The 23,184-nt window shown below is 48.7% G+C and overlaps 1 protein-coding gene across 2 annotated transcripts in view; it reads left to right on the top strand.

The window, feature by feature from the left end:
• Window positions 1-1,847: 1,847 nt before the first annotated feature.
• The window catches only part of ABTB3 (ankyrin repeat and BTB domain containing 3), a gene marked incomplete at both ends in the record, with an annotated part of 177,620 nt that continues 156,283 nt past the window's right edge, over window positions 1,848-23,184 (top strand). For both annotated transcript variants that reach the window (XM_082495626.1, XM_082495625.1), the window contains one exon: window positions 1,848-2,826. In XM_082495626.1, the coding sequence (XP_082351752.1) occupies window positions 1,848-2,826 (979 nt within the window). The remainder of the gene's footprint in view (window positions 2,827-23,184) is intronic.

The following is a 23,184-nucleotide window of genomic DNA, read 5'->3' as shown; positions in this document are numbered from 1 at the left end:
GGCCGTATTATTGCACAAGAAATCTTAATGTGCATAGGAAATGCACTCTAAGCCCAATACAAATCTTACTTGTCAAAGTCTTTGTGATACTTAGGGGGTTAATTCCAAGAATGTCTAAGGGCTTTATTGTACTTGGTTTAATTATTTGGAAATTGCTCTTCCTGACTCCAGTGATGCCTGTTATTCTTACGTAGCAATTTCTGCTCAGTTTCAAAACATCTTGACTGTCTCATGTTGTTTGTGTGTGTGCCTGTGCTGCCTTTCATTTGTTTATAGCAACATCAGGAAACTGCTGCTGTGAAAAACCAGTGAGGGCTGGAGTGGGACACCAGTTTATGTGCCTGAGGAACGGCAGCGGTGGATGTAAGGGAGACGTACTTCACACCTTGCTGTCCCCAGCTGGGAGGGAGAGAGGACTCGGTGCGTGGGGACACGGTAGGCCGTACTCTTCCCAGAGCCTCACTGGGCCGATGCCGGATTAACATGTTGTCCTGGTTTGAGCGACACAGGATTCATTTCTTTTTTGGTAATTTTACTTTTCCGTAATGTCTCTTCTAATGCTTGGGAAAACTGCATTTTTAGAAGACTCCAGTGTCTGAATTTGTGAAAATATTTACTTTATAGCCGGCTATGGTATGCGGTTTTCAAAGTCTCAGTGTTTTTGAGCTCGCCAGGTGCAGGGACAAGGAGCAGTGAGACCTGGGCACTTGACCCAAGCGGGCCAATGGGACTATTTCATACTATGAATGTCACATTCAATATAAATTAGAAAGTTCACTGAGGAGTTTCTGCTCTTCTATGATGGCTGCAATCCTGAGAGCTTCTTGCCCCGGCACAGGACCCCTGAGGCCTTCCCTTCCTCCCAAAGCCGAGCGCTGGCAGAGTCCGACATTTGCTGTCCACTGCTGGGAGTGCAAAGCTTCCTACTGATAGAATCGGATGAGTAAAATCCTCGTATATTTTATATTGGCCTCGGGATCAATATTGGTTCTTTAGTGTTGTTAATGTTAATTATTTAGCATTATTCTATTAAATCTGTTTACATTTCAACCCCTGGGGTTTCCTTGTTTTTTTTTCCCCGATTCCCCTTCCCGGGTGGGGAGGGGTCATCGGGTGAGAGAGTAATTGATTAAACGACAATAAATCCTTGTGGGGTTCTTCAAACCATAACACGTGTCTTCATTTTGCAGCGCACAAAGGCCGCGCTTTCGGGACTGGACCACGGGGACCCCCTGCTGCAGCCCGGGCGGGGGGTCCCCGCGCAGGCGAGAGGGAACTGCAGCCCCGCGGGACCGGGACAGGCCGGCGACAGCGGCGGAGCGGCGCCGGGCGGGACCGGTCCCCCCCTCCCTGCGCGGTGCGGTGCGGTGCGGTGCGGTGCGGTGCGGTGCGCCCCGGCTCCGCGCCCCGCGGAGGCAAGGGGAGGAGCCGCCGGGCGCGAGGCACCGTCCCATTGGTCGGCGGGCGCGGTGCTTTGCATATCTCCTCCCCTACGCGCCGCCCCATTGGCCGCCAGCCGGAGGCGCTTTGCATAGTCCAGCCCCCCCCCTCCCTCCCTTCCTCCGCTGTGCGCCGCCTGGCCGGCGCTGCGCTGCGGTGCGGTGTCGGGCCGGCGGCGCGGCGCGGCGCAGTGCAGGAGCCGGAGCAGGAGCCGGCGCTGGAGCCGGCAGCAGGGCGCGGGCAGCACCGCCGCTTCGCTGGCGTCTGGCGGGCCGGCGGATCTCGCCGCGACCCCCCTCGCTGTTCTCTCCCCCCCCCCCCCTTCCCCCCTCCCCCCCCTTCCTCCCGTGCTTTTCCTGCCAGCCGCTCCCCGCCCGGGTCCCGCGGGTGCAGCATGAAGTGCGGCGATGGCCCGGAGAGGTAAGACGGCGGTGAGGACGCTGGAAGACCTGACGCTGGACTCCGGGTATGGTGGCGCGGCGGACTCGGTGCGCTCCTCCAACTTGTCGCTGTGCTGCTCGGATTCGCACCCCGCGTACCCCTATGGAGGAAGCTGCTGGCCGCACCTAACTGACTCCATGCACAGTCGGCACAACAGCTTCGACACCGTCAACACCGTCCTAGCGGAAGACTCCGAGGTGCTGGACTGCGCGGGGCAGCAGTGCTCCCGGCTCCTGCCCGACCTTGAGGAGGTCCCCTGGAGCCTGGAGGAGGTGGAGGCGCTGCTGCTGCCGCCGCCGCCGCGCCGGGAGCCGCGGGCGCCGGGTACCGCCGCCCCCGCCGCCAGCCCCGGGATCCGGGATGCGGCGGCGCGGCTCTCCACGCTGGTGAGCCGGGCGCTGGTGCGCATCGCCCGGGAGGCGCAGCGGCTGAGCCTCCGCTTCGCCAAGTGCACCAAGCACGAGGTGCGGAGCGCCATGGAGATCGTCCTGGGCTGGACGCTGGCGGCCCGCTGCACGGCGGCCGCCCTCGGCGCCCTCTCCCTCTACAACATGAGCGGCAGCGGCGGCGACCGCTTCAGCCGCGGCAAGTCGGCGCGCTGCGGGCTGGCCTTCTCCGTGGGCAAGTTCTACCGCTGGATGGTGGACAGCCGCGTGGCCCTGCGCATCCACGAGCACGCCGCCATCTACCTCACCGCCGGCACCGAGAGCCTCTTCCGCGACATCCACGCCCGGGTGCTGGCCGGACCCGCCGCCCCGCTCCCGCCGCCCGGCCGACCCCCGGCCGCCGGCGCGGCCGCCGCCGGCCCGGCCGAGAAGGAGAAGGAGGGCGGCGAGGCGCCCCGCTTCACCCTGGAGGCGCTGGAGCAGACGGTCAACAACGACCCCGAGCTCTGGGGTTTGCTGCAGCCCTACCAGCACCTCATCTGCGGCAAGAACGCCAGCGGTGAGTGCGGCGGCGGGGCGGGACCGGGCGCCACCGACCACCTGTTGCGCCGGTGCGGGAACCCCCCCTTCTCCCTGGCGGGCGCCCGCCCGTCCGTCTGTCCGTCCGTCCCCGGGGACGGGACGGGCAGCGGCACCTGCCGTCGGGGCGGCCGGGGAGGGAGGAGGGGATAGCGCGGTGAGTTTGCCCCTTCCCGGCGGTGCCCGGCCCGGAGAGCGGGGAGGGAGCCGCTGAGCATCCCTCCCCACCCCCCCCGGCTCTGCCGGGGCTGCCCCTGCGGGAAGGGGGGGGTGCGTGTATGTGGGGGCAGCTGTCAGGGGTGCGGGCGGGGGGTTGGGTGATAGACTCCGTTCAGAGCTTCAGTTTTCCACAGGAAATGGCAGAAGCGCAGCTGAGCGCTCGCAAGCGAGATCAAACTTTGTTACATATGCAGTGGTTTGGCCAGAGATTGCGTGGTTGGCGCTGAAATGCAGTCTTTCTGGACAGATTTCATTCATGTTGCTGCTTGTTTACCCAGAGCTTGACACAGATGCAACACGGTGATGCATCAGCTTCCTGGGGATTTCCCCCCCCCCTTCTTCTTTTTTCAACGAAGAGTCCCAATATTTTTAACGAGTTATCGTTTGGTAGCGCAGGATCCCAAAGTTGATGTTTCTTATTTCAGCTCCCTCTATTTGTCAGGGAAGGGAAAATGGAACGAGCCGTGTCTCAGGGAATCCGAGTTAAAATCGGGTGGTTTTCTCCTACCTTCTGCTAAGCGTGCACAGGCACATGCAAACACTTTTATTCACCTTAAATACAAAATACCTGTCAAGCTGAGATGCAAATAATGGGGGGAGGGAACTGGGAGAACAAGGATAACTGGAAGCCTAGATCAGGTCTACAGATAAGCCCTGTTAAGTTGTTACAGCCACGGAGGATGCATTACAGCTAATTACCTATTGTGTTAAGACACCTTCTCTCCCATAAGAGACCCAAAGGAGGATGTCAAGCAGGAGCAAAAGAAAGGGGCAAATCCTCCTCCCCGGTGTAAATAGATGTGGCTCCGTTATATTCCTCCGGCGGTTTTACTCCATCCGTGGAGGTCCTCCCCAGAGGCTCTGCTGATCCTCCCCTCGAAACGCATCTGCTGTCGGGGCCATGGGTTGCAGGAGCCTGGCGCGTTATTCTAGGGCTGTCGCAGGCAGGCATGTCTTCCCCAGGAGTGCCACCGCTGTTTGTTTTCCTCGAGTCCTGGTACTATGTCTGTAGGTTTCGGATGGCACTGTGTTGCATTTCTGACATTGCAGCACTGGCTGTGCAGGCTCCTACTGAGCCTTTCATTTTGTTTTGCGGCTCTGTCTAACTCCCTCTGTATCAGCTCGGCGGATTTAAATTAACTTCATTCTGACCCTCAGTTATCTCCCTTCCAGGGGCCTGATTCGGCATTTTCATCTCCATTTTGTTGTAGCTTTACCTGGCACAAACCTCCTTGGTGGCTCGGTCCTGACTCGAGCAAATGGCATTTTTCCAAGATGTTCGAATCAGACCCATGCAAGTTGTCCATTTTGTTTTACCTCTCCTCGTGTCACTATGTTTTCTGTGCAAATGAATGTAATGGTGTTTTGCTTTTTAGCATCTTATAATATGTAGTTTGACGTCCTGTTACATACATTCAGAGTTACAGGTGCAAACAAGAGTCAGGCCTTCTTGTAATAAAAGCCATTTTTTACTGCTGTTTGTGTTTATTTAGATTTAATCCAAGGACGCATTGCATGCTCTTAAGTACTTTCATGGCAACTAAAACAGCCATTATAAACCATTAAACACATCAGTCTCTTTCTTCACCGGTGAGATACGTATCTGTTTATATAGTCCTCACCATTTTGATGTCTGAGTGCTCCATGGTTGGTTGCAAATGTTTCCTTCTCAGGCACTTAAAAGGTGGGGAAGTCTGATGTGAGAGATTATTTGACCCGCTCAAAACTATTTGGGCAATCTGTGGTAGGAGGCTAGGACTGCTGGAAGCTACATCTCTATGTAGTGGCATAACCACAAGTTCAGTACTTGAAACGCAGTGATAAAGCAACTTAATAAGTAGGAGCCTTCTCCTCGCAGTGCCTTATCTGCAGGCACGTTTTTTTTTTGAGGGGAGGTGGTGTCTCCCCGGCAGGCAAATATCAAACCTTTAAAAAATTTTCTGGGATAAATTCAACACCTTAAATTCCATCCAGATAGTGAAACAGGCAACCCATGACCATCACGGGATGCAAGTAAGGAGGAGCATAAGTCTGTGCATGATGTAGTTTGAGGTTACTCTAATACAGCGTGTAAACACGAGTGTTGGGGAAGGTGGTCTGAGGGTCTGCAAGACACAAACCAGCCTTTCAGGGCTTCCCTGTCAGCTGTGCAGAGCATTTAGTGGTTTAGCTGAGGTTTCTTAGCCTGGTGTCATACCCAGTCATCTTGGAAGCTGCTGAATAAGATCAGTATTGCATGATAACCTTCTCCTTCCTATAAATGATGGTCATGTGCCTTCAGACAAAGAAGATGTCTGAGCCGGTTCTTTTGGTGAGTGCTTCAGGCTGCTGGGTTTGTCTCGGGTATGTCTGGCCTGAGCTCAGACAGCTGCCTCCACAGGAGCCCTTCTCTCCAACAGCTGCCTGGGCGTTCCTCGTGTGGGGTCGAAGGCACGTGGATGAACGTGGTGGCACTCCTTCGTGCGTTGCAGGCAGTGGGCCACATCTCCGTGATAAGCCAACCTCTCGTGTGCTATGGGAGTAGGGATGACAAAGGAGAAGCAGGCAGTGGCGTCAGGAACAAGCCACTGGAGTACGCCAGCAGCTGCTGGTGTCTTGGCTGAGCTTATCCCAGTTACTATATCAGAAAGAATAGACCTTAAAAGCACTCTGAGGTAGTATTTCCCCCCCCCCCCCCCCGCACAACCAGAATTTTAATGTCATGGTTGAATGAAAATTAAAAACTTTACGTTTGGGGTTTCATTGGTGCTCAAATGTTTCAATTACGAGCTCTGTCTGAACAGCACAGTACACATTTCACCTCCTATAACAGTCGCACAGAGTGTTGTTTCCCTTGAAATGGGATCAAAATACTGCGTACTCAATGAAAAACAGTAAAAGCTGGCACCTCTGTGGTTTGAGCTGTATTATTTTCGTTTCTTTATTGCTCATCAAACCCCTACTTTTAGGCCAGATCTGAGAGCTGCGTTGAGATGACTGGGAAGTTTCCCCAGGTCTTGGATCCAGGACAAATTGTAGGAGTAAGTCCACGTATTTCATTGTCACAGGGGATGTGTGGATGGCAGGTCCAAATCGCTCAGTGTCACCTACGCTATGTTACGAAGGTCCGCTTTTACCAGGTGGAGGAATGGTATTAGGCAACACTTAGATTAATATAGAGTTTAGAAAACGGGTTGTTTCTGTTTCAGTCTTGGGGTTCTCCTTATCTTGCATGTCAGGACTCATGGTGGGAAGGACAGAGGCCGTGAGGGAGACAGCCGTGGAGCCCGGGATCACAGGGAGGAGGTTTCTGCAGAGCTGCTAGCATGCACAACTCGGCCTTGTCTGTTTGTGTACAGCTACTAAAAATAGTTATTTGGAACCCAACTGCATCCCTGTGGTTTCTTCCTATTCTTAATAATCTTTAGAGAGGAAGATACAACAACTAGGAAGAAACCCAGGATTAGGTCAGGCTTGGCTGACACGTGTCAGCTAACCTCAGTTTAACCTCAGCCTCTTCTCCTAATCCAGGCGAACTAGAGGGACTCCAAGCAAATGAGAAATACCAATATATTAGCACAGCTTAACCAAAGCAGTTAATGCATTTAAGTTCTGATACATATGTATACATATGTGTGTGTATATAGAGACCATATCCTTCCTTTACTGGTGAGCGTACTGTTATGTTTGCTATTTCTCTGCTTTCTATTGTAATTGAACCATTCAAGATGCTATTATGGCTTTAGGGGCAATGTAAAAATCAATCTAAAACTTATTTCAGCTAGGATGATAGAGGAATATTTGGGCACAAAATGGAATTTCATGCTTCTTTCCTGGGCTTTTTTAACTGCAGTTTCAAGAACATCCTTTTTTCTCCCCATTACATTTCAATCGTATCTTTTGCTAGGAAAAAGAAATTTGGAATCCAGTTTGAAGTTTCTTATATGCACCCGTGTGTTATACTTGGGGGTCTTTGCTGTTGTGTTGTCCCCATCTGCTTTTTGGCGCTTGAGTCCCTTGCCCAGAGGTTGACATCAGTAGAGGTGCAACAAATGATGTGTATTTTTGCTTGATTTTCTTACCTGACAACCTTCCAAGCAAACATCCACAGCCTCTCTAAACAAGTTGTGTGTTTGTGCCCTCTCCGCATGGGAGGGAGAGTCTCCTGCCTGTGGGGTAGAGGGTTGTGCCTGGTGGCCGCTGATGCTGGTGGGAGCTGGGATGGCTGTGAGGAAACCGTGTTCCTCCCCTGGGGGGGGTGCGTGTGTGTGTGCATCGTTCAAACACCTGGTGTTGGCAGGAGCAGGACAGACAGACACTCAGCTTGTGTGCGCTCGTTGCAGACCTCCGTTGCCTTTTGAGGGTTGCGAAGGAGCAGCGGTGGGACAGGGATGTAGAGGCCCAGTGGGAGATTGCTGTTTGACTGACTGGCCGATGAAGGTTTGTTTCCCTCTGGACGTTTTTATTCGTATAATTTGTTTCAGTTATGAGTGTAACATTAGAAACAAACAAAAAATTTTCCCAGAAATGGTTATACCAGAAGCACCCAGAATAATCGTAAAGATGATGTATGCCAATATGATTATTCCCTTTATCATGTTGGAAAGTACCTTAATGGCAGTTATAGCTATGGCCATGCTAGGGAGTTTTAGGGCTGCAGCTATACCACTTAGTTTCTGATGTAAATGAGGCTTTGGACTTACAATTGGGAAATATGACTGTATATACTAGGAGGATGTTAGGGGAATAACGGTGTAATATTAGTAGTGTATTTGGTTCCTGGCTTTTTTGCTGAATGCTAACAGGCTTCATCTCGTCTTTCAGTCCTCCTGTGAGCTGGTGAGCGTTAGGGACAACGTTGCGCCTTTCCCTGATGCTCCTGCAAATGCTCTTTCTTCCTTAGCTGCTCAGAGTTACTTTGAGTGAAAAAAACCACCATGGTTAGTGCGTTGGCCTTTGTGCAGCACGTATCAAACCAAGCTGTCAGTTATAAATAGGAAATCTTCCATGTTGTCCGGACTAAATACCCAGGGGTGCACCAGCTGAGGACTTGTAAAGCCTGAGCCTTTTCTCCCTTATCCTGGACAGGGACCTGGTTGTCCTCTCTCAGAAGCCAGAGGAAAGCTTTATGGTCTTCCCCTCACCTTACCCGCAATGAAGGTGTGAAAGGAGAAAGCTGCGCTCAATGAGATGACACCAGAGGAGAAGAGAGCTGTTTCCTGGAGCGCGTGGGCGCTGGGAATTAAATCCTCTGCCCAGAGTAATTTCCTCCGGCCAATGTGTAGTGCAAAAAGAGCGGGGGCTCCTTTCAGACAGCTCGCTGAAACTAGCAGCTTCCACCCAAAATAGCTCTGTTGCTGGCCTAGTAGAGGCTGTACAGAAAAAGCAAGGAGGGGATGGATGAAGGAGTTCATCACCAGGATGTGCTCTCTTGCTGCGGGCGTCACGAGCAGTAGTGCTGCCACCGTTTGCGTCCCCATGCAGCTTGGCTTTCTGCATGCTCACAGGGGCCGAGACGGCTGCTTGGAGCCTGGCGGACTGCTCCCGTTATCTCCTTTAACACCAAGTTTTAGTATTAGCTGCTTGGTGTTGTGGGCTGATTTTTCCAACGCTGTCGCCTCCCAAATCTCCTGTACGATCTTCATGCCGTGCATCAGTGCTTGCTCACTTTCCCAGTCTCCTCCCAGTTTCAAGACTTTGCTGGTGCCTCTCTCTCAGTCTCCCAGGCTGAATCGTCGTGTCCAGCCCTGGTAGCGGTGCCAGTCCCTCTGTCTCAGCGCTCCTGCCCATGGCCCTGTCTGCAGGGTGTTCTTCTTTGCCCTGGGGGTTGGAGGTTTCAGCAGGGTATAAGGAAAAAAAGTAGGGGCTTTTTTCTTCCTTTGCTCTTCTCCTTGTTTTCAAAAAAGCACAAAAAGCAATTGGCTGCGCCATTTCCATATAAATCTGTATTTATAATTGTTATGCACCTGGTAAGTATTTTAAAGATTGTAAAAGACATGCAAATGGAGTCAAAACTGCCCCAGAGCTTGTGCAGTCAGCTTAACCTGTAGTCCCTTTGCCAGAGGTGTTGAATGGGGACAGCCTGAAAAAACCCCACAGATGTTATAGCGGACTGTGCCAGCTGAAGCCTCAAATGTAGCTCTCAATCTGTCCTTCCTTTCAGGTTTTTCCTATAACAAAGGGTTCCTATCAGTGGGCTCAGTGTGGCCACACTTGTGTGTCAGCACGTAACCATCCCATTTTCCCGGAAGGTAATACAGCAATCCTGCTGTTGTAGGCTGTGACGCGATAGAATCTGGTGTCAGTGACTCCTTTTGCTTTCCAGAAAGCTACGTCTCTCTCCTGTAAAAACAGAAGAGAGAGGGCCACTGAGGGGGTGAAATGAGTCCGTGAGAAGGCAGCTGTAGGCTCATTTTGATAGCAGGAGTGGGAGCAGCTGAAGAACAAGGAGCCATCGTTGGTGTGGATCAGTTGAGCAGCAGGGATGGGTTACATACAGGCACTTATGCTGATGCCTTGCTGAGGCTGCAGAGGCTTGTCTTGCTTATTTTAGTTAATTTAACCTGTTGTACTGAACTGATGTTTTTGAATCATCACAGTCCCTCACCAGGCTGTTTGTAGGTGAGGAGAAGTTGCACCACATGGCTTATGGGACATGACTGTTTTCCTGGGCTCCGTTTAACCCATGCCTGTTATCTTGATGGTATTTTCATCTCTTCCTTGATTCCTACACTCAGTTCATAGTAAGCATTACCCATTTTTGATGTAATTGTTCCTGGAAACAACCCACGAGGTTTTTTGTTATGGTAACATAAGAGAGCTGTTGGCATCCTACAGTAAATGCATGGACCACCTTGGGGGCTGAGAAGGTGCTTGGGACGCTTGGGGTTTCCCATGGGCATTCTTTTGGTTTGTCACCAACAAGGAAAAGGAATCTGCTTTGACTTGATTTAGAGTTAAACAATACCAGGTTGGTAATAAGGAACAGGAAGAAAATTAGGCCACTTGTACTGACAGGCCTCAGGACAGGTGATTTGCTGCTGAACCGAGCTGGCAGAGGTGGGTCAGGGAGGAAGGAAGGACTTGTTCATCCCAGGTGGTTCCAGGCCATTTAAAAGCACTGTGTTAAATGGTATCCTGCTTGTTTGAAAATTTTGGGCCAGATTCTGGTCCTGGTGGCTGTCATGCCGGCTTGGTGTAAATCTGCTTGGTAGTGGTAGGTTGTCTGCCACCAGTGAGCATAACGGAGCTGCTTGGTGGGAACTTCGCTGGCGTGACGCTTTGGGAACGGGCTCTTCCTACCCTTGTGCTTAAGGCAGTAATGGATGTCAATACTGTATATGGAACTGCTGATACTGTATATACTGTCGATGCCGTATATGGAAGCATAAGGGAACAGGTATAAGCTCTTTTCTCCTGGTGTTGTAAGGCTGCTGAAAGCGAAAGTGCAGGGAGGGATCAGTGCTGCGGGACGTGTGGGAGGCGGGATGCTCGCCAGGAGATAGGAGCGCACATGGAGGTGTAGCAGCCGAGCCGGGAGGGATGGGTAATACCTCTGGGTCAGCAAGTTCGAAGCCTGCTCCCAGAGCCCTTACGTGGATAGATCTCGCTCCTGTGAACAGCACGTGGACTTGACGTGGCCGTAAAGGGCTCGTGAGTCAGCAGACGAACATGCAACCCCCGAGAAGATTAGAGGAGAGGCCTCTTCAAGGACCGGATTTCTGACCTTCGAGCGCTGCGGAGTAGCACCTGGACCTGTGAGAGGCTGAGGCTTTAAAATTAATAAAAGCCACCCCGCTTTTAAATTGCACTGCTATGAAATATTGCTCCCAGGTGGGGGGAAGTGAACAGGGCTGGGGTTGCAGCAGAGGTATGGTGAATGCATTTGCATTTTCAAGGCAGTCGAATAATTGGGGGAAGACTTTGCATCCCGCAGTGTTTCGCAATTTCTCTGGCCCCGTGGTAGTCTTGGATAAACACTGCTCGGCTGTAGTGCCTTTGCTAATGTATTGTGTTTGGCTGTGAACAAGGAGCTAAAGTCAGAGAAGGTCGGCTTTTCCTTGCGGAGGGCTGAGCAAGACTTGCAAACCCCTCTCCGGGATGTTATCTGGCAGGGATTTGGAAAACTAGAGGTTGTGGGGCTGTGGGCCGTATCCAGTCCCCAGGCTGCAGGTCCCTTGCCCCAAGTGAAGCATCTTTGCTTCTCCATCAGCTCAAAGCAGAGGACGTGGCCGGTAGAAAGGCAAGCTGCCACTGGTGATGCGAGCCAGATGCCCCAGGGACTGATGCTGGATTTCCAGCCCTTTGGTGGGAAGTGCTCCCAACAAAAAGGAGAGAGATCTCAGAGGTCAGAGTAATTTTGGGTACCCACTGAGATGCTTTTTGTGGAGGATGCTAAGAAGATTTTTTGTTTGTAATGTGGGGACATTTTTTTTGCATACCAGCGTATCACAGAATTTAGTTTCACTGAATCATTCACCGTAAGTTTGGGTAGGTAGATAATTTTGCTGTGGGTTCCAGTATAGTGAACAAAACTGCTAGGGGCTAGATGCAGGTACCTCTGATGCTGTTACTTTCCTTGATATTTATAAAATAAGGGGCACAAAACTCAATACTTTGCAAAAATTATCCTTATGCTTCTGGTGTTATTTCACTTCTCTAGCGTACGTTTTGTATGGAATGATGTACTATACAAGATATTCCAAAGGTATTGCTAAACCTAATCCTGCAATCCTCGCCTGATTTCAGTGGTGAGGGCAGCCCCTCAAACACCAGGACGAGCTCTCACATTTGGTAACAAATTAAAGAAACTCCTGAGTCAAAGCTGTAGGCCCAGATTTAGTTTTGCTAAAAATAAGCTTTTTCAAAACTGAAGATCAATATCAGTACCTCACTGCAGATATTTATAATTTGAAAGGATTTTTTTTTTTCATTGTTTTACTGATTCGTGGTGTTCAGCTTAAAGACTTGAAAGTGAACTCCACTTGGCGCAGCCTGTAAGCCCTCATGCTAACTGGCTAGCCTATTTCCACTGGCCCACATAAGAAAAAAATCCTAAAAATAGTCCAGCAGCATATGTTTTCAAAACTAAATTAGATTTTAAAAATAAGACCTTCAGTTTAATTATCTGGCACGCTCTCAGTAAGGAGGAGGGTGTTCAAGATAAGCAAATCCTTTAACGTGGAAAAAAACCCCCAACTCCAAACAAGCCACTCCTCAGTAGTTAGAACCCGTGGTTGCTTTGCTGTTATGCTTTACCCATTAAGTAGTTCTTCATTATACCAAATTCCCCCCCCCCCCAAAAAAAAAAAAATTGCCTTGTGCATCAAATCGTTTTGGATAGTGAAAAGAGTTTTGCAAGCTGAGTGAGTGCAGGGGCAGACACCAGCAACGTGCAGACTATTTTTAATGAAAAATTCCTGCCTGTGTGAGTGCGTACAATGCCTTGCCTTCCATCTTAAAGAGCAGCATGTTTGGTGAACCACAGGTAAGACAAGCAGGAGTAATTTCAACTATTTTACAGGTTTAAATGTAGGAAGGAGATTAAACACCCATCTAATGCAAAGGATGCTGAACTTAATGTAGCAATGTTCTTGCAGCCAAAAGCTGGGAGCTACGGTAGATAAGTCGGTGACGCTGTCTGTCTGACATACATCAGCAGTTAAACTGTGGTGGCTGAATGCTTCTAAAGCAAGATTAAATACAACAAGAGAAAAATACCCTACCCAGAACTTATTACCTCTTAAGCATACAGATAGTCTAATTGATTTTCAGGAAGGTTATGGGCTGTCACATCTCTTTGGCACATAGAAACTACGTATGCGTGGGATAATTGGCGGGTTTTATAAGGAGACCAGTGGTGATGAGAGCCATCAGACCGCCAGAGCAGATGGGGATGCTGATGTCTGCAGGCTCTGCCTCCTCTCCTCTGACCAGGGATGTTGTGGGGTGAGAAGGGCTTGAGGTTGTGGAGAGACTCAGTTATCAGACAGGTGGGAAAACACTGCCTTATCAGGGCTGGTGAGGTACTATCGAGACACCTTTAATTACAGGCTGTGTCCGTGTGAGGCAGGAGCTGGTGAGTCACAAAGTGTTTTCTAAGGTTTTGGGCTGGCCCTGGATGCTCAGGCGTCAGCCGCTATTGCAGGTGACTTCTCTTTCATTCGGAGCGAGGAAGCACAGCCATAGCAAGGTTTTCCTTTGGAAGGGACCCTGCCACCCTCACCCTGCCTTTGTCACCTTGAGATTAGATGGCTGTGATTTGCCCAACCGAGGGCTACGCTTTGGGGCTCCCTGGGAGTTCACCTGGAACGCCGCTGCCTGCTTAATAGCTGCTTCTTATGCAAACACACCCAAACTTCAAAACTGGCTACCAAGCTAGTTGCTGAGCAGAGTTAGACCTGTACGGTGGCAAGGAGCTGCGAGGCCCACGGGCAGCTTGTGCAATCCATGTTGCGTACTCCCCACAGTGCTGCTGAGACATCCCTGGCTAGAGTAAGAAGGTGCTGTGGGCACACTGAGTTCTTTAGGGTTGGGATTCATACCTTTTGTGGTCTGGTAGGGTCCAAGTTGGATGAGCCCCTGGGAAAACATCCATTTTGGGGGTAAGGACGGTGTTCAAGGGAAAAAGGGTTGAGAAAATGAGGACTTCTTAGTTTACTTCTCCCCGTGACTGTGGCTTGAGGAACGTCACAGGGATGAGTTCTGATCTTGTTCGCCTTGAAGGTTCACAGTGTTGCTGGCATTGTGCTGATACACTGAAATAGTTGTCGTTATTTAAACAAACACGCAGGTACTGGATGTGGCACAGTGAAAAATGAGACCAATTCAGCACCCCCATAAAACATAAAACATCCTCTGAGCCTGGAGTAATTAGTTCGGTTTCAGTAGCCTCATTTCCAGAAGGAGAAAGAATAGTGCAAACAGCAGAAAAGATAATGAAAGTTGGGGGTCCCAAGGGGAATATTTTGGTACGGCGATAGTCAACTGGAGTGGCGTTATTTGGTCCAGAAAGAAGGTACCCAGGAGATGCTGTGATTGCACCGTGGAAGAAAGTGAGTGGCAAAGCTGGATCTGATCAGCTGCCTTTTTTTTTTTTTTTTTTTTTTTTTTTTGCAGAGAGCCAGGAGAAGATTAAGTGAAACTGAAAGAGAGTAAAATTTAAAATAACTCTAAAGAGCCCTCTCCTTTTTGCAACGTACTGGGGGTCTGTGGAGCTAAATACTGCAGGGAATGACTGGGAAGCAATTTGCTGGGGTTATGCACAGGAAGGAGAATGTTTCTAAAGATTATATTAATACTCTGTCTTATATTAATAATTGCAGAGGAAGTCCTGTTTCGTGTTTTAGCCCAAACTTCGCTTGGACAGCCTTCCCAGGCATTGCACAAGATGTGGTGGGTGTTCCTGGCCTTCCTGTGTGCTGCAGAGCCATTCACTGCTGGCAGGGCGCTCTGCAAGCGGAGGCTCCGTCCTGCAGTATTATTCAGACAAATAAACTTTATTTGTTTCAATAGTCCCGTGAATGAGTAAGAGCCGCAGGACTGAATGATGTACTGTTTTAAAGCTCCTTTTATGATAGCTTCTCTAGGTTTTCTTCTGCAATTTTGACATGGGCAAATCTTCCTTTCATGGCTTTCATATGTGCTCTAGAGGGAGTGGCGACTCTCGAGATATAGCTGCTTCCCCCCCCCCCCCTTAACTTCAAAGAAATTCAGTATTTATGTAAGCGGCTCGCTAATTTACTGCATTCTGGCTTAATCTCTCTCAAATGCCTTTCTGAAAATAGTCTGTCCAGATGAGGTAAAAAATGTTCACTGTCAAAGCAGAGTATTTAGAAATAGCTGTAATTTTGAGTTGTATCAAACAGAAACCCAAGCATTTGCATTTGATTAAGGACAGGTGTTTAACTTTTTGCTCAGCTGTTTTTTAGGTTGTTAACTGGAATTTTTGACCTACTGGAAACTAGGCCCTTACTAAATCTGGCGTCGGTGCTGTAGCTCCGTGAGGTTCATCTTCAGTAGGAAGAAGGATGCAAAGTACCGCTTCATCACACTGGACTGTTGCATCAATAATGTAGTAATGTAATGTCTTGAAGGGAAAATAATGGGCTCTAATGGTGTAACCAGTGTGCTTACTGATACCGCAGCACAATTAATTGTGGCTTTCTTGGAATTAAGTGCTGCAAACAACTGGATGCAGGGCATTTGAGCTTAACCTCCTCCCTGCAAGGAGGTCGGTAGCCTTACCCCATCCCCTTGGGATGATCCGCAGAAGAATAAAAATGGGGCTCGTTAATTGAAAATGATGGGAATGGGTTTCTCCGTTCATCATGTGTGAGAGGCCAGTGCTCTGCTTTCTCAGGCCTGTGCTTTGTCCCTTCCTGATAACCATGGGGACTGACTGGTGGGAGAAGTGCTGTGGAGGGGCTGTGGGCTTCAAGGCTTTGCCTCCAAGTCTTTCCCTGTGGGACTGTGAATAATAGGACTGGGGTCTTAGTGGAGGTCTGTCATCTTTCTAACAGCACTGAATTTGTCTGAGAGCCTGGCAGCGCTTGCCTGAGAAGGCAAGGGAAGGAACCCTTCCTTGTCTGGGAAGGGTTTGATCTCGCTGAGAAAAGCAGCTGGCTCATGGTGGCCCCTTGTGTGGTACCCAAGCACGGCATGGGGAGGAGGCCCTGGGCAGGGCAGAGCAAGCTGTGAGGCAGGATAGGCTGCCGAGACAGTGAGTAGACTCCATGCTTTATTCAATTGTTGAGTTATTTGTTATTGTGGCCAAACCCCAGGGGTGGAGGGATGAGGAAGGCTTCGTGCTGGGGTTGGGTTGATGAAAGCTTTTTCCATCTTTGTGTCATTCGGTACAGTCCTGTGTCACTTCTCTGATGCCCAGCAAAGGTTCAGCTTGCCACCAGCCTTCCCCTCCACAAGGGAAAACGGTATAGTCTCTCCTACATCTTTTGCTTCCCTAACACTTGCAGAAACACACTTGTCAGTGGCCATCTCTTTTGGCCAGAGTTAGTTGAAACCTACCTGTGAGCTGGAAGGTTGCTGGAGGCAGTGGAGGGGACTGGCAGGCACATGGAACCATGTAAATCTCTCTTTCTTAGAAACTAGGTTAGAAATGCAACTTCCCATTTTGCAAGGATTTTGAGAAATGGTCTTTATGTGCTTATTCATATTTCTTGTAAACTCACTTAACAGTCACACTCATGTCATGTATAGAAGACAGAGAGTTACAGGAACTGCAGCTCGGGCTCCAAACATGGTGGTTTAAAGGCATCCCCGAGGATTCTGATGTCTTTGGCAGGCGAAGCTCTCACTGGATCGGCGGGCTCCAAGTTGTGTCCTGCTTTCTTTGCTATGTATTATCGAGAGGGGGGATACAGAATAGGAGGGTGTACATTTCTTAAAGCACTTTTTATAATGCACCTTTGTCCCCGCTTTGAAACTGAACAGGATGTTTCTGAAGGGATTTTAAGTGACAGTTGTCCGTTAGAAGATTTCTTTCCTATTACGAAATGAACGAATTGTTCAATTTTATCTTTAATTTGTTATAAAAGAGCCAAAATGATACATTCAGTCATTTCATAACCACACACTTTCAAAACTGTATTTATCTGATCTTTTTGCTGCAGAGGATAATTGGCTTATACAAAAATAAGTATTTTCTGTTAGCGGGTTACTTGCCTTTTCACATGTATGTAGCAGCTTTTTTTTAAAAAGACTGTGCCAGGGAGAGGTCATACTTTGGTTCACAGAAGTGACAGTGTGCATCTAAAAAGTGGAACGCTTCTTTTTATGTAGCATAGAGAAGCAGTCATAGGTGTCCATGTAATGTGAACTTGGGGCTGGGACTTACTGGGAAGATTCACCATTTAATTACCTGAGAATAGGAGCTCACCCTTTCACGGGAGTCCGCTGGAATTTTGCTGGTGGCCCTTTCTGTTAATAAACACTTACCTCATCACCTGAAGGTGCTACATACAGACAGACGTTTAGTGTATTGTAGACTACCTGCAGCCACAAGCCTCCAAGGGCATAGCCAACTAATGGTGGTGGTAGAGTTTCCTCCCCGGGAACAAGAAGGAGCTTCTGGCATGCTTGGGCCACAAGCCAGGCTTATTTTTTCTTACATTTGCTACATGAATTTGGTGTCAGCTTTCTTCCAAAGACTACAAAATCATAATTTATTTTATTTATAGGGCTGTGTGATTTATACCCTGAGATATGTCTCGATGGTTTCAAATTACAGAGAAGCATGGAAATACTGGCTGATTTTTCTCTTACCCAGTCCATAGACTCCAAGCTGCAGGTCCAAGCTTAAAACTCAGCAGCTGGTAATGAAAGCAGAATTTAGTTACACGGCCTTCAAATCTCTCTGTAAACCTTTCCTAAATTTCTGCTGCTAATATCCAATGAGGACATGCTGCAATGGTCTTCCTTAGGCATATCATTAATGTGAGGGAAAGCGATTTTGGTTTTGGTTCCATTTAGGTCAAATATATTATCAGGCAGATCTAGTGGTTGAAGAATGGAAAAGTTCCATTGAAGTCAGTATAGCTGTGTTTTAAAAAAAAAAAACCCAACCCACCAAATGAGTCTGTGACCTGGTATCTTCTCAAGTTATTGAGAGTTGACCTAGAAAAGAAAAGATACATACATCCTTCTGTTAATCACCGTGTTTTACTGTGGTTTCTATTCCTGGAGCATGCTTGTCAGAGAATACGTGTCTTATATTTGAACTTTCAAATAATGCTTCTCTCCTTAGACAATTCTCAGTGCTATCAGCCTTTGTGTTTCAAGCGCTGCTGTTGATGGAAGCTGTCCTTACAACACACACGCTTGAACTATCTCAAAATGAATGACTGATGGGGACATTAGTGCGTAGTATGTCACAGCTTTGGCGTGCCACACCTTTTTGAAGGCAGCGTAAGGAATGCTATCCAGATACAGCCAATATGCTATAGCCCGTTGCCATCAGGTTGCTTGATGCCTTCTCCTGGTGAATGCGAGCGATTCTCCGACATGGAGTCATTTCAGGCAGTCTTGCTGCCTTGAGGTGCTGGATAAGCTGTCAGCTGGTCGATAATTTGCCTCTGTTTTACATGTGTAAATGCAGCATTGGGAAGCGCCACCTCCCTTGAGCGTGCACAAATCAACCTTGTACTTGTGCACGTATTTTAGTCTGGGGATGTTGAGGTTTCCCATCACTTCACTATTCATGCAGGAGATCACCTGTGGGTAGGTGCAGCTGTAGCTAGTCATGGCAGTAGTCAATTTGACGCCTCTCATTCTGGTGTAGCATCAGCTGCCTGACTGTGGGAGCTCTTTTCCCTGACTCTTGGGAAGCTGGAAGGGATGTAAAGCAGGGGTGGGTATTGCCTTCACATATGGAAATGCCACGTCTCCTGGCGTGCCCAGCCTTGCTCAGTGCCCTGCTTCACCCCTGCGCTCTGCCAGATGGAAACCATGCAAAGATTCTGGGTAGTTGGGGTCTCTTTGCTCCCCTTAGTTGTGAATCTGTCTCGGGAGGCTGATGGGCCTGTAAGAAGGTGCTCTGGTTGGTGTCAAGCTTTCTGTCTTTGTTAGCGGGACACCCGGCTTTAATGTCTTCAAGGGCAGTATCTTGGAAGACTAGTAGAAAGCAAAAGTTTAAGTGCTTTGACTTCTTGATCTTCCTTGCGGAGACAGACTACTCCTTTCAGCCCTGTGCGTTGTGTAGACAGTCACTTCTGAAGTCTAGTCGTTTCTGAAGAGCCCGGGCCAAAACAGAGGGTCTCTGGAAGCCTTTCTGCTCAGAGGTGACCTTCGCTGCCAGCTCCGGCACCCTCCTCAGCTCAGCAATGCTGAGAGACTGGTGCGATCCGGCGGGAGGTACTTGAACTCTGAATTTTTTCCGAGACCGCAGCAGAGCCTTTGCACAGCAGCTGATTGCATTCAGAAAGTCTGCACCTTTTTATGGCAGCAGAGGGAACCAGAAGGCTTAACGAGTCCTGTTGGCTCCTCCAGAAAAGGAAGGAGGGATTTATGTTGCTCTGTAGGCCTTTAAATAAAAATAATAAAAAGCCAAATACTTTTTCTGACTTGTGCGAAGTGAATGTCTAAACTTGGTGGAAACTGAGGGGAGATTTATGCATCGTCTGCTGTCCTGCACATACCTGAGTAATTCAGTGAGAGGAAGTAAGGGTTAAGGAAAGCGGCAAAGAAGGACAGATGTCTGCAGGAGTAGCAATTGCTGTGCTGTGAGAACATGGGATATTGTCCCTTCTGGTATTGCATGCGTGCACTGAACCTCTAAAGACACCTGGAATCAGTAAACCATTTCAGGCCAAGACATCTGTCCAGAAAAAAAGGACAAGTGGAAATAAGTTGCTCTCCTGAGAAGTTATCGTTTGGGTGTCAGGATCTATACCTGTTCCTGAAGCAAAGCGAACAAATAAACAGACTCTTCCTTTGCAGTGAATCATTAAGTTGCTGGAAAGTGTGTGTGCCTGTGTGAGGGTATGTATGTTTGCGTTGCATGGATCTGAATTTGCCTGAGGTTTATATGTCTGCATTTGTATTTGATTGCTTGCTATCTACCGCGAGGCCAAGCACCTGGAATTGCATGTGCATGTGGAAGAGAAAATGCATCTAGCCAGGAGCAGTGTGGAAGTGATCTGATTGACCAGCTAAATGGAGTTTCAGTTTTGGTTGCTCAGGAGCACTGCAGTGAGTAGTTTCCATACCCGCTCAGCTCAGGACCCCCTCAAAATGCGAGTAGCAGATGTCTTAGATTATGTCTTCAATGTGGCCAGCTGTTGATATGCCTCGAAGAAAAGCACGCAGTTGTTAGTTGCACAGGTTTGGCTAATGATACTGTGCTGCCCACATTTGAAAACCTGGCTCAGCATCCGCTTCCATGGTTTGCAAGGTGTTGATGGTACCTGAGGCATGGTGCTGCTCCACTGCCTTCTGGGGTGTGTGCTGGTACGGCTTCAATGGGAAGAGAGTTGGGTCTGTAGCACATACAGTCGTCAGCGAGCGGTGAGGGTGTACTGTGAATACGGAGTATTTCTGTCCTCGTAGTATTTCAGTGACTTGTCCGTAATTGCTTCTTTAATCACCGTAGATGTATGTTGGGTTTGTGATTTGTAAGAAAATAAAAGGGAAGCAGGAAAGAGTGAATAATGTTCCTGTGATACATGCGCTCGTGGAATTCACGCGTGGAGTGAGCTCTGGAGGCTCCTTCCAGTCCTCCTCTTCTGTGACTCTGCACTGACTGAGCTCCATGGGAATTAAAGTTGCCTTCAGTCTCACTCCTCCTCAAGTAGTGGCTGTACGTCAAGTCTGTTAGTCCCATGTTTCTTGTCAGGATGGTGCTGCGCCAACTACAAGTCTCTGCAGCTGCAGTTACAGCGGGTGACACGCTATAGGGTGCTGCCCTCTGCCACATTTGCTCCTCCCTTGTCCGCATCAGTAAGCTCATGGCTAGGTTGATTTTGAGACTGAAACACAGAACGGGACAGGAGGAGGAGGAGGAAAACCCTTCCGCCCCGATCTAATACAATATCCCTGGAGCAGTTAGAAACTGCAGCGAATACACCGCGCAGCTCTTCTCCCACTCCTTTCAAGGGGGTCTGGAGGGAAGGGTGGGCTTTGCGCGGTGCCCAGGAAGGTTGCAGCAAATCTGTTCAGTGTTTGAGAGCTTCACTGGCTATCGAGGACGGTTGCCTATTTTTACCCGTGCATATGCTGTGGGAAAATAAGAAGGATGGGTTCTTAAAAAGCAGGCGTTTCTGAGTGAATTGTCTTCCCAGCACTGCTGTCTTTCTTCAACGCATAAATAGTGGAGACGAAAGCAGTGTCAAAGCTAATGGTGGGTGAAGATGACACATAAAAATGCTCTCCACTGCTTGACGGTAATGGGAGCTGCAGTGCATTTGACTGGAAGCGATGGCAGCAGCTGTCGGTGCAGGCACACCCATGGCAGTGTCTCTTCTGCTGTCGTTCCTCCGAGGCACGCTGCGACATGGTCTTTTGCCTGCATTGGTGCTAGACACTTTCCTAATGATGTCCAAGGCAGCTCTCCCAGGGAGTGGCTTCTTCACAAAGTTTCTGCTTTGCTTCTAAATTTGAATTGTGAGATTTCATTTAGAATCCACAGGCTGCGGGAAGTAGTGGGGCTGATTTGGGGTTTTCGCCTGAGACGTAACATCCGGCTTGGATGTTCCTCGACCATCACTGTGATGCATCCGTGGAATAAAGTGTTAAAACTAAAACCACGCGTTGGTTTGGGAGGTCTAACCTCGTTCCTCTTTCACCAAATGGGAGGTTGCTGGAGTGACAGTGTCACATACCACGCTTGGTGCCGCGTGTTACTAATTATTGCACAGGGGCTCAGGCAGCCCCATTCCATACATTCTCATTTCCGTTTGTTACTAATTAGGAGTCGTCGTGTTGCTGGTGGTCTCTGGTGCTCCCCATGTATTGTCCATAGGGTAGGCATCTGCCAGAAGGTGGTGTTTACTTCGAATTAGAGCTAAGCAGCCACATCCCCCCTCCTGCTATTACCCCAAAGTTTCAGATTTCCCTGGCTTTAAAAGTGTGAAATCCCTACAAGCATAGCTGTTGAGAACTACAAGTAGCCACTTCTGGTGTGAATCATAATGTCGTGCGAAGGGAAATTGGGAACACCGGGCTGTGTAGTACAATATTACCAAGAACTGAAGGGTGTTTAGGAAACAAAAAGCAAGCGTAGGTATGGTGAATTCTTGAAGGTGACCTGTAAAGTGCTTTAAAAATGGAGTTGTCCCTTTAACAGTATGCAAACAGCAACAGGAAAGGAAGTATTTAGTCACATACTTTTCGTACATATATATATTTTTTTTTTTTTAAACCTCTGAAGTCCTCTGAAATCGCTGCAGCAAGCTATCCCCGCTGTGCTGTGGTGCCCCAGAATGCTCTGATGTCCCTGGTGCCCTGCTGGGTGATTGATCTACCCCATACAGGTTCTGCATGGTGGTGATAGCATATTATGAGATGGCACAGCTTAGCATGGCCTATGATCATTATATCCTTTGAGATAATATATACGGAAATGTTTTTAGAGATTGTGAAAAATTGTTGCTCTTTTTAAGCAGTATTTTTCCATTCTTCTTTCCAAATCTGTCCTTTTGCCAGTGAGTGGAGAGGTGAAATGAGTGGAGATAATTGCCTCAGCCATATGGGCCAGCAAACCAAGTGGATGCACTCCATAGTCTGGTATTTTAATTTCCGAGTTCCTATCAGTGCTGCTGAAAATAGTTTGCTCTTTAGAGGCTCTTGGTTCTGCTACTTTGGGATGACACGAAATGTGTCCGTAGCATTTTGCAGCTTTTAACTTTTGCGGTTTGGCTTCTGATGGCCAAGTTGCCTCTGTTTTCTCTCGATCTCTCTTCGATCTCATCCTTCAGCTGGGCTGAAACTTGTGTTGTGCAGGGACAGTGGAGGAGTCACAAAAGTTCTTTTCTAACTGGGGCCACAAAACTTATTGTGGTAAATCGGATCTACTGAGCATGGTTGCGTGGGTTAGAAGTATACTTTTAATGTATATAACATCCAACTAGCTTGGGAGATTATGGAATAAAGCACATCACCACCGCAGCACCAGTGAAGGAGGTGCAAATGGTCTAGGATGAGTGTTTTTGTCTATTCTGCATGCTTCTGTGCTTCATAAATGGTTGCCAAATAGGTATCATGCACCAAGTTACTTCAAAACTTCATCACACCGTGCAGCTGGTGAAAAGGGAAATGCACAGTGACCATCTTGACCAAGTCCATGTACTGTCACTGGAAGGTACATGCTGACACATGCCTAAGGTTATTAAAGCTGTATTTCTAAAGACTTTCCCTTCCTCTTAGCGCTTTGGTTTCCCAGTCCTGTGGCCTGCAAGAGCCCCTGATGCTGACCAGAGCCCTGGAAAATTGCAAAGACGAAGGAAGTCAAGGCTGATGGGGAGGGGATACCCTCCTCCTGCAGCTTGTTTGTCAATGCTGCTGGTAGAACAGTCAGTGCCGAGGCTAGTTGCCACTGCTGGATTTTGGCACCGTTGTGCAGTGGTTTCTTAAGAGCACGTGGCCAGTGTTTCCTGATGCATCACCTGGCATCTTCTCTAAGCCTGCA

This window comes from Vanellus vanellus, assembly GCF_965231255.1.
Source record: "Vanellus vanellus genome assembly, chromosome: 1".
Classification (NCBI taxonomy): domain Eukaryota; kingdom Metazoa; phylum Chordata; class Aves; order Charadriiformes; family Charadriidae; genus Vanellus; species Vanellus vanellus.
Note: the sequence above shows the minus strand (reverse complement) of the source record. Positions and strands in the feature narration are given on the sequence as shown.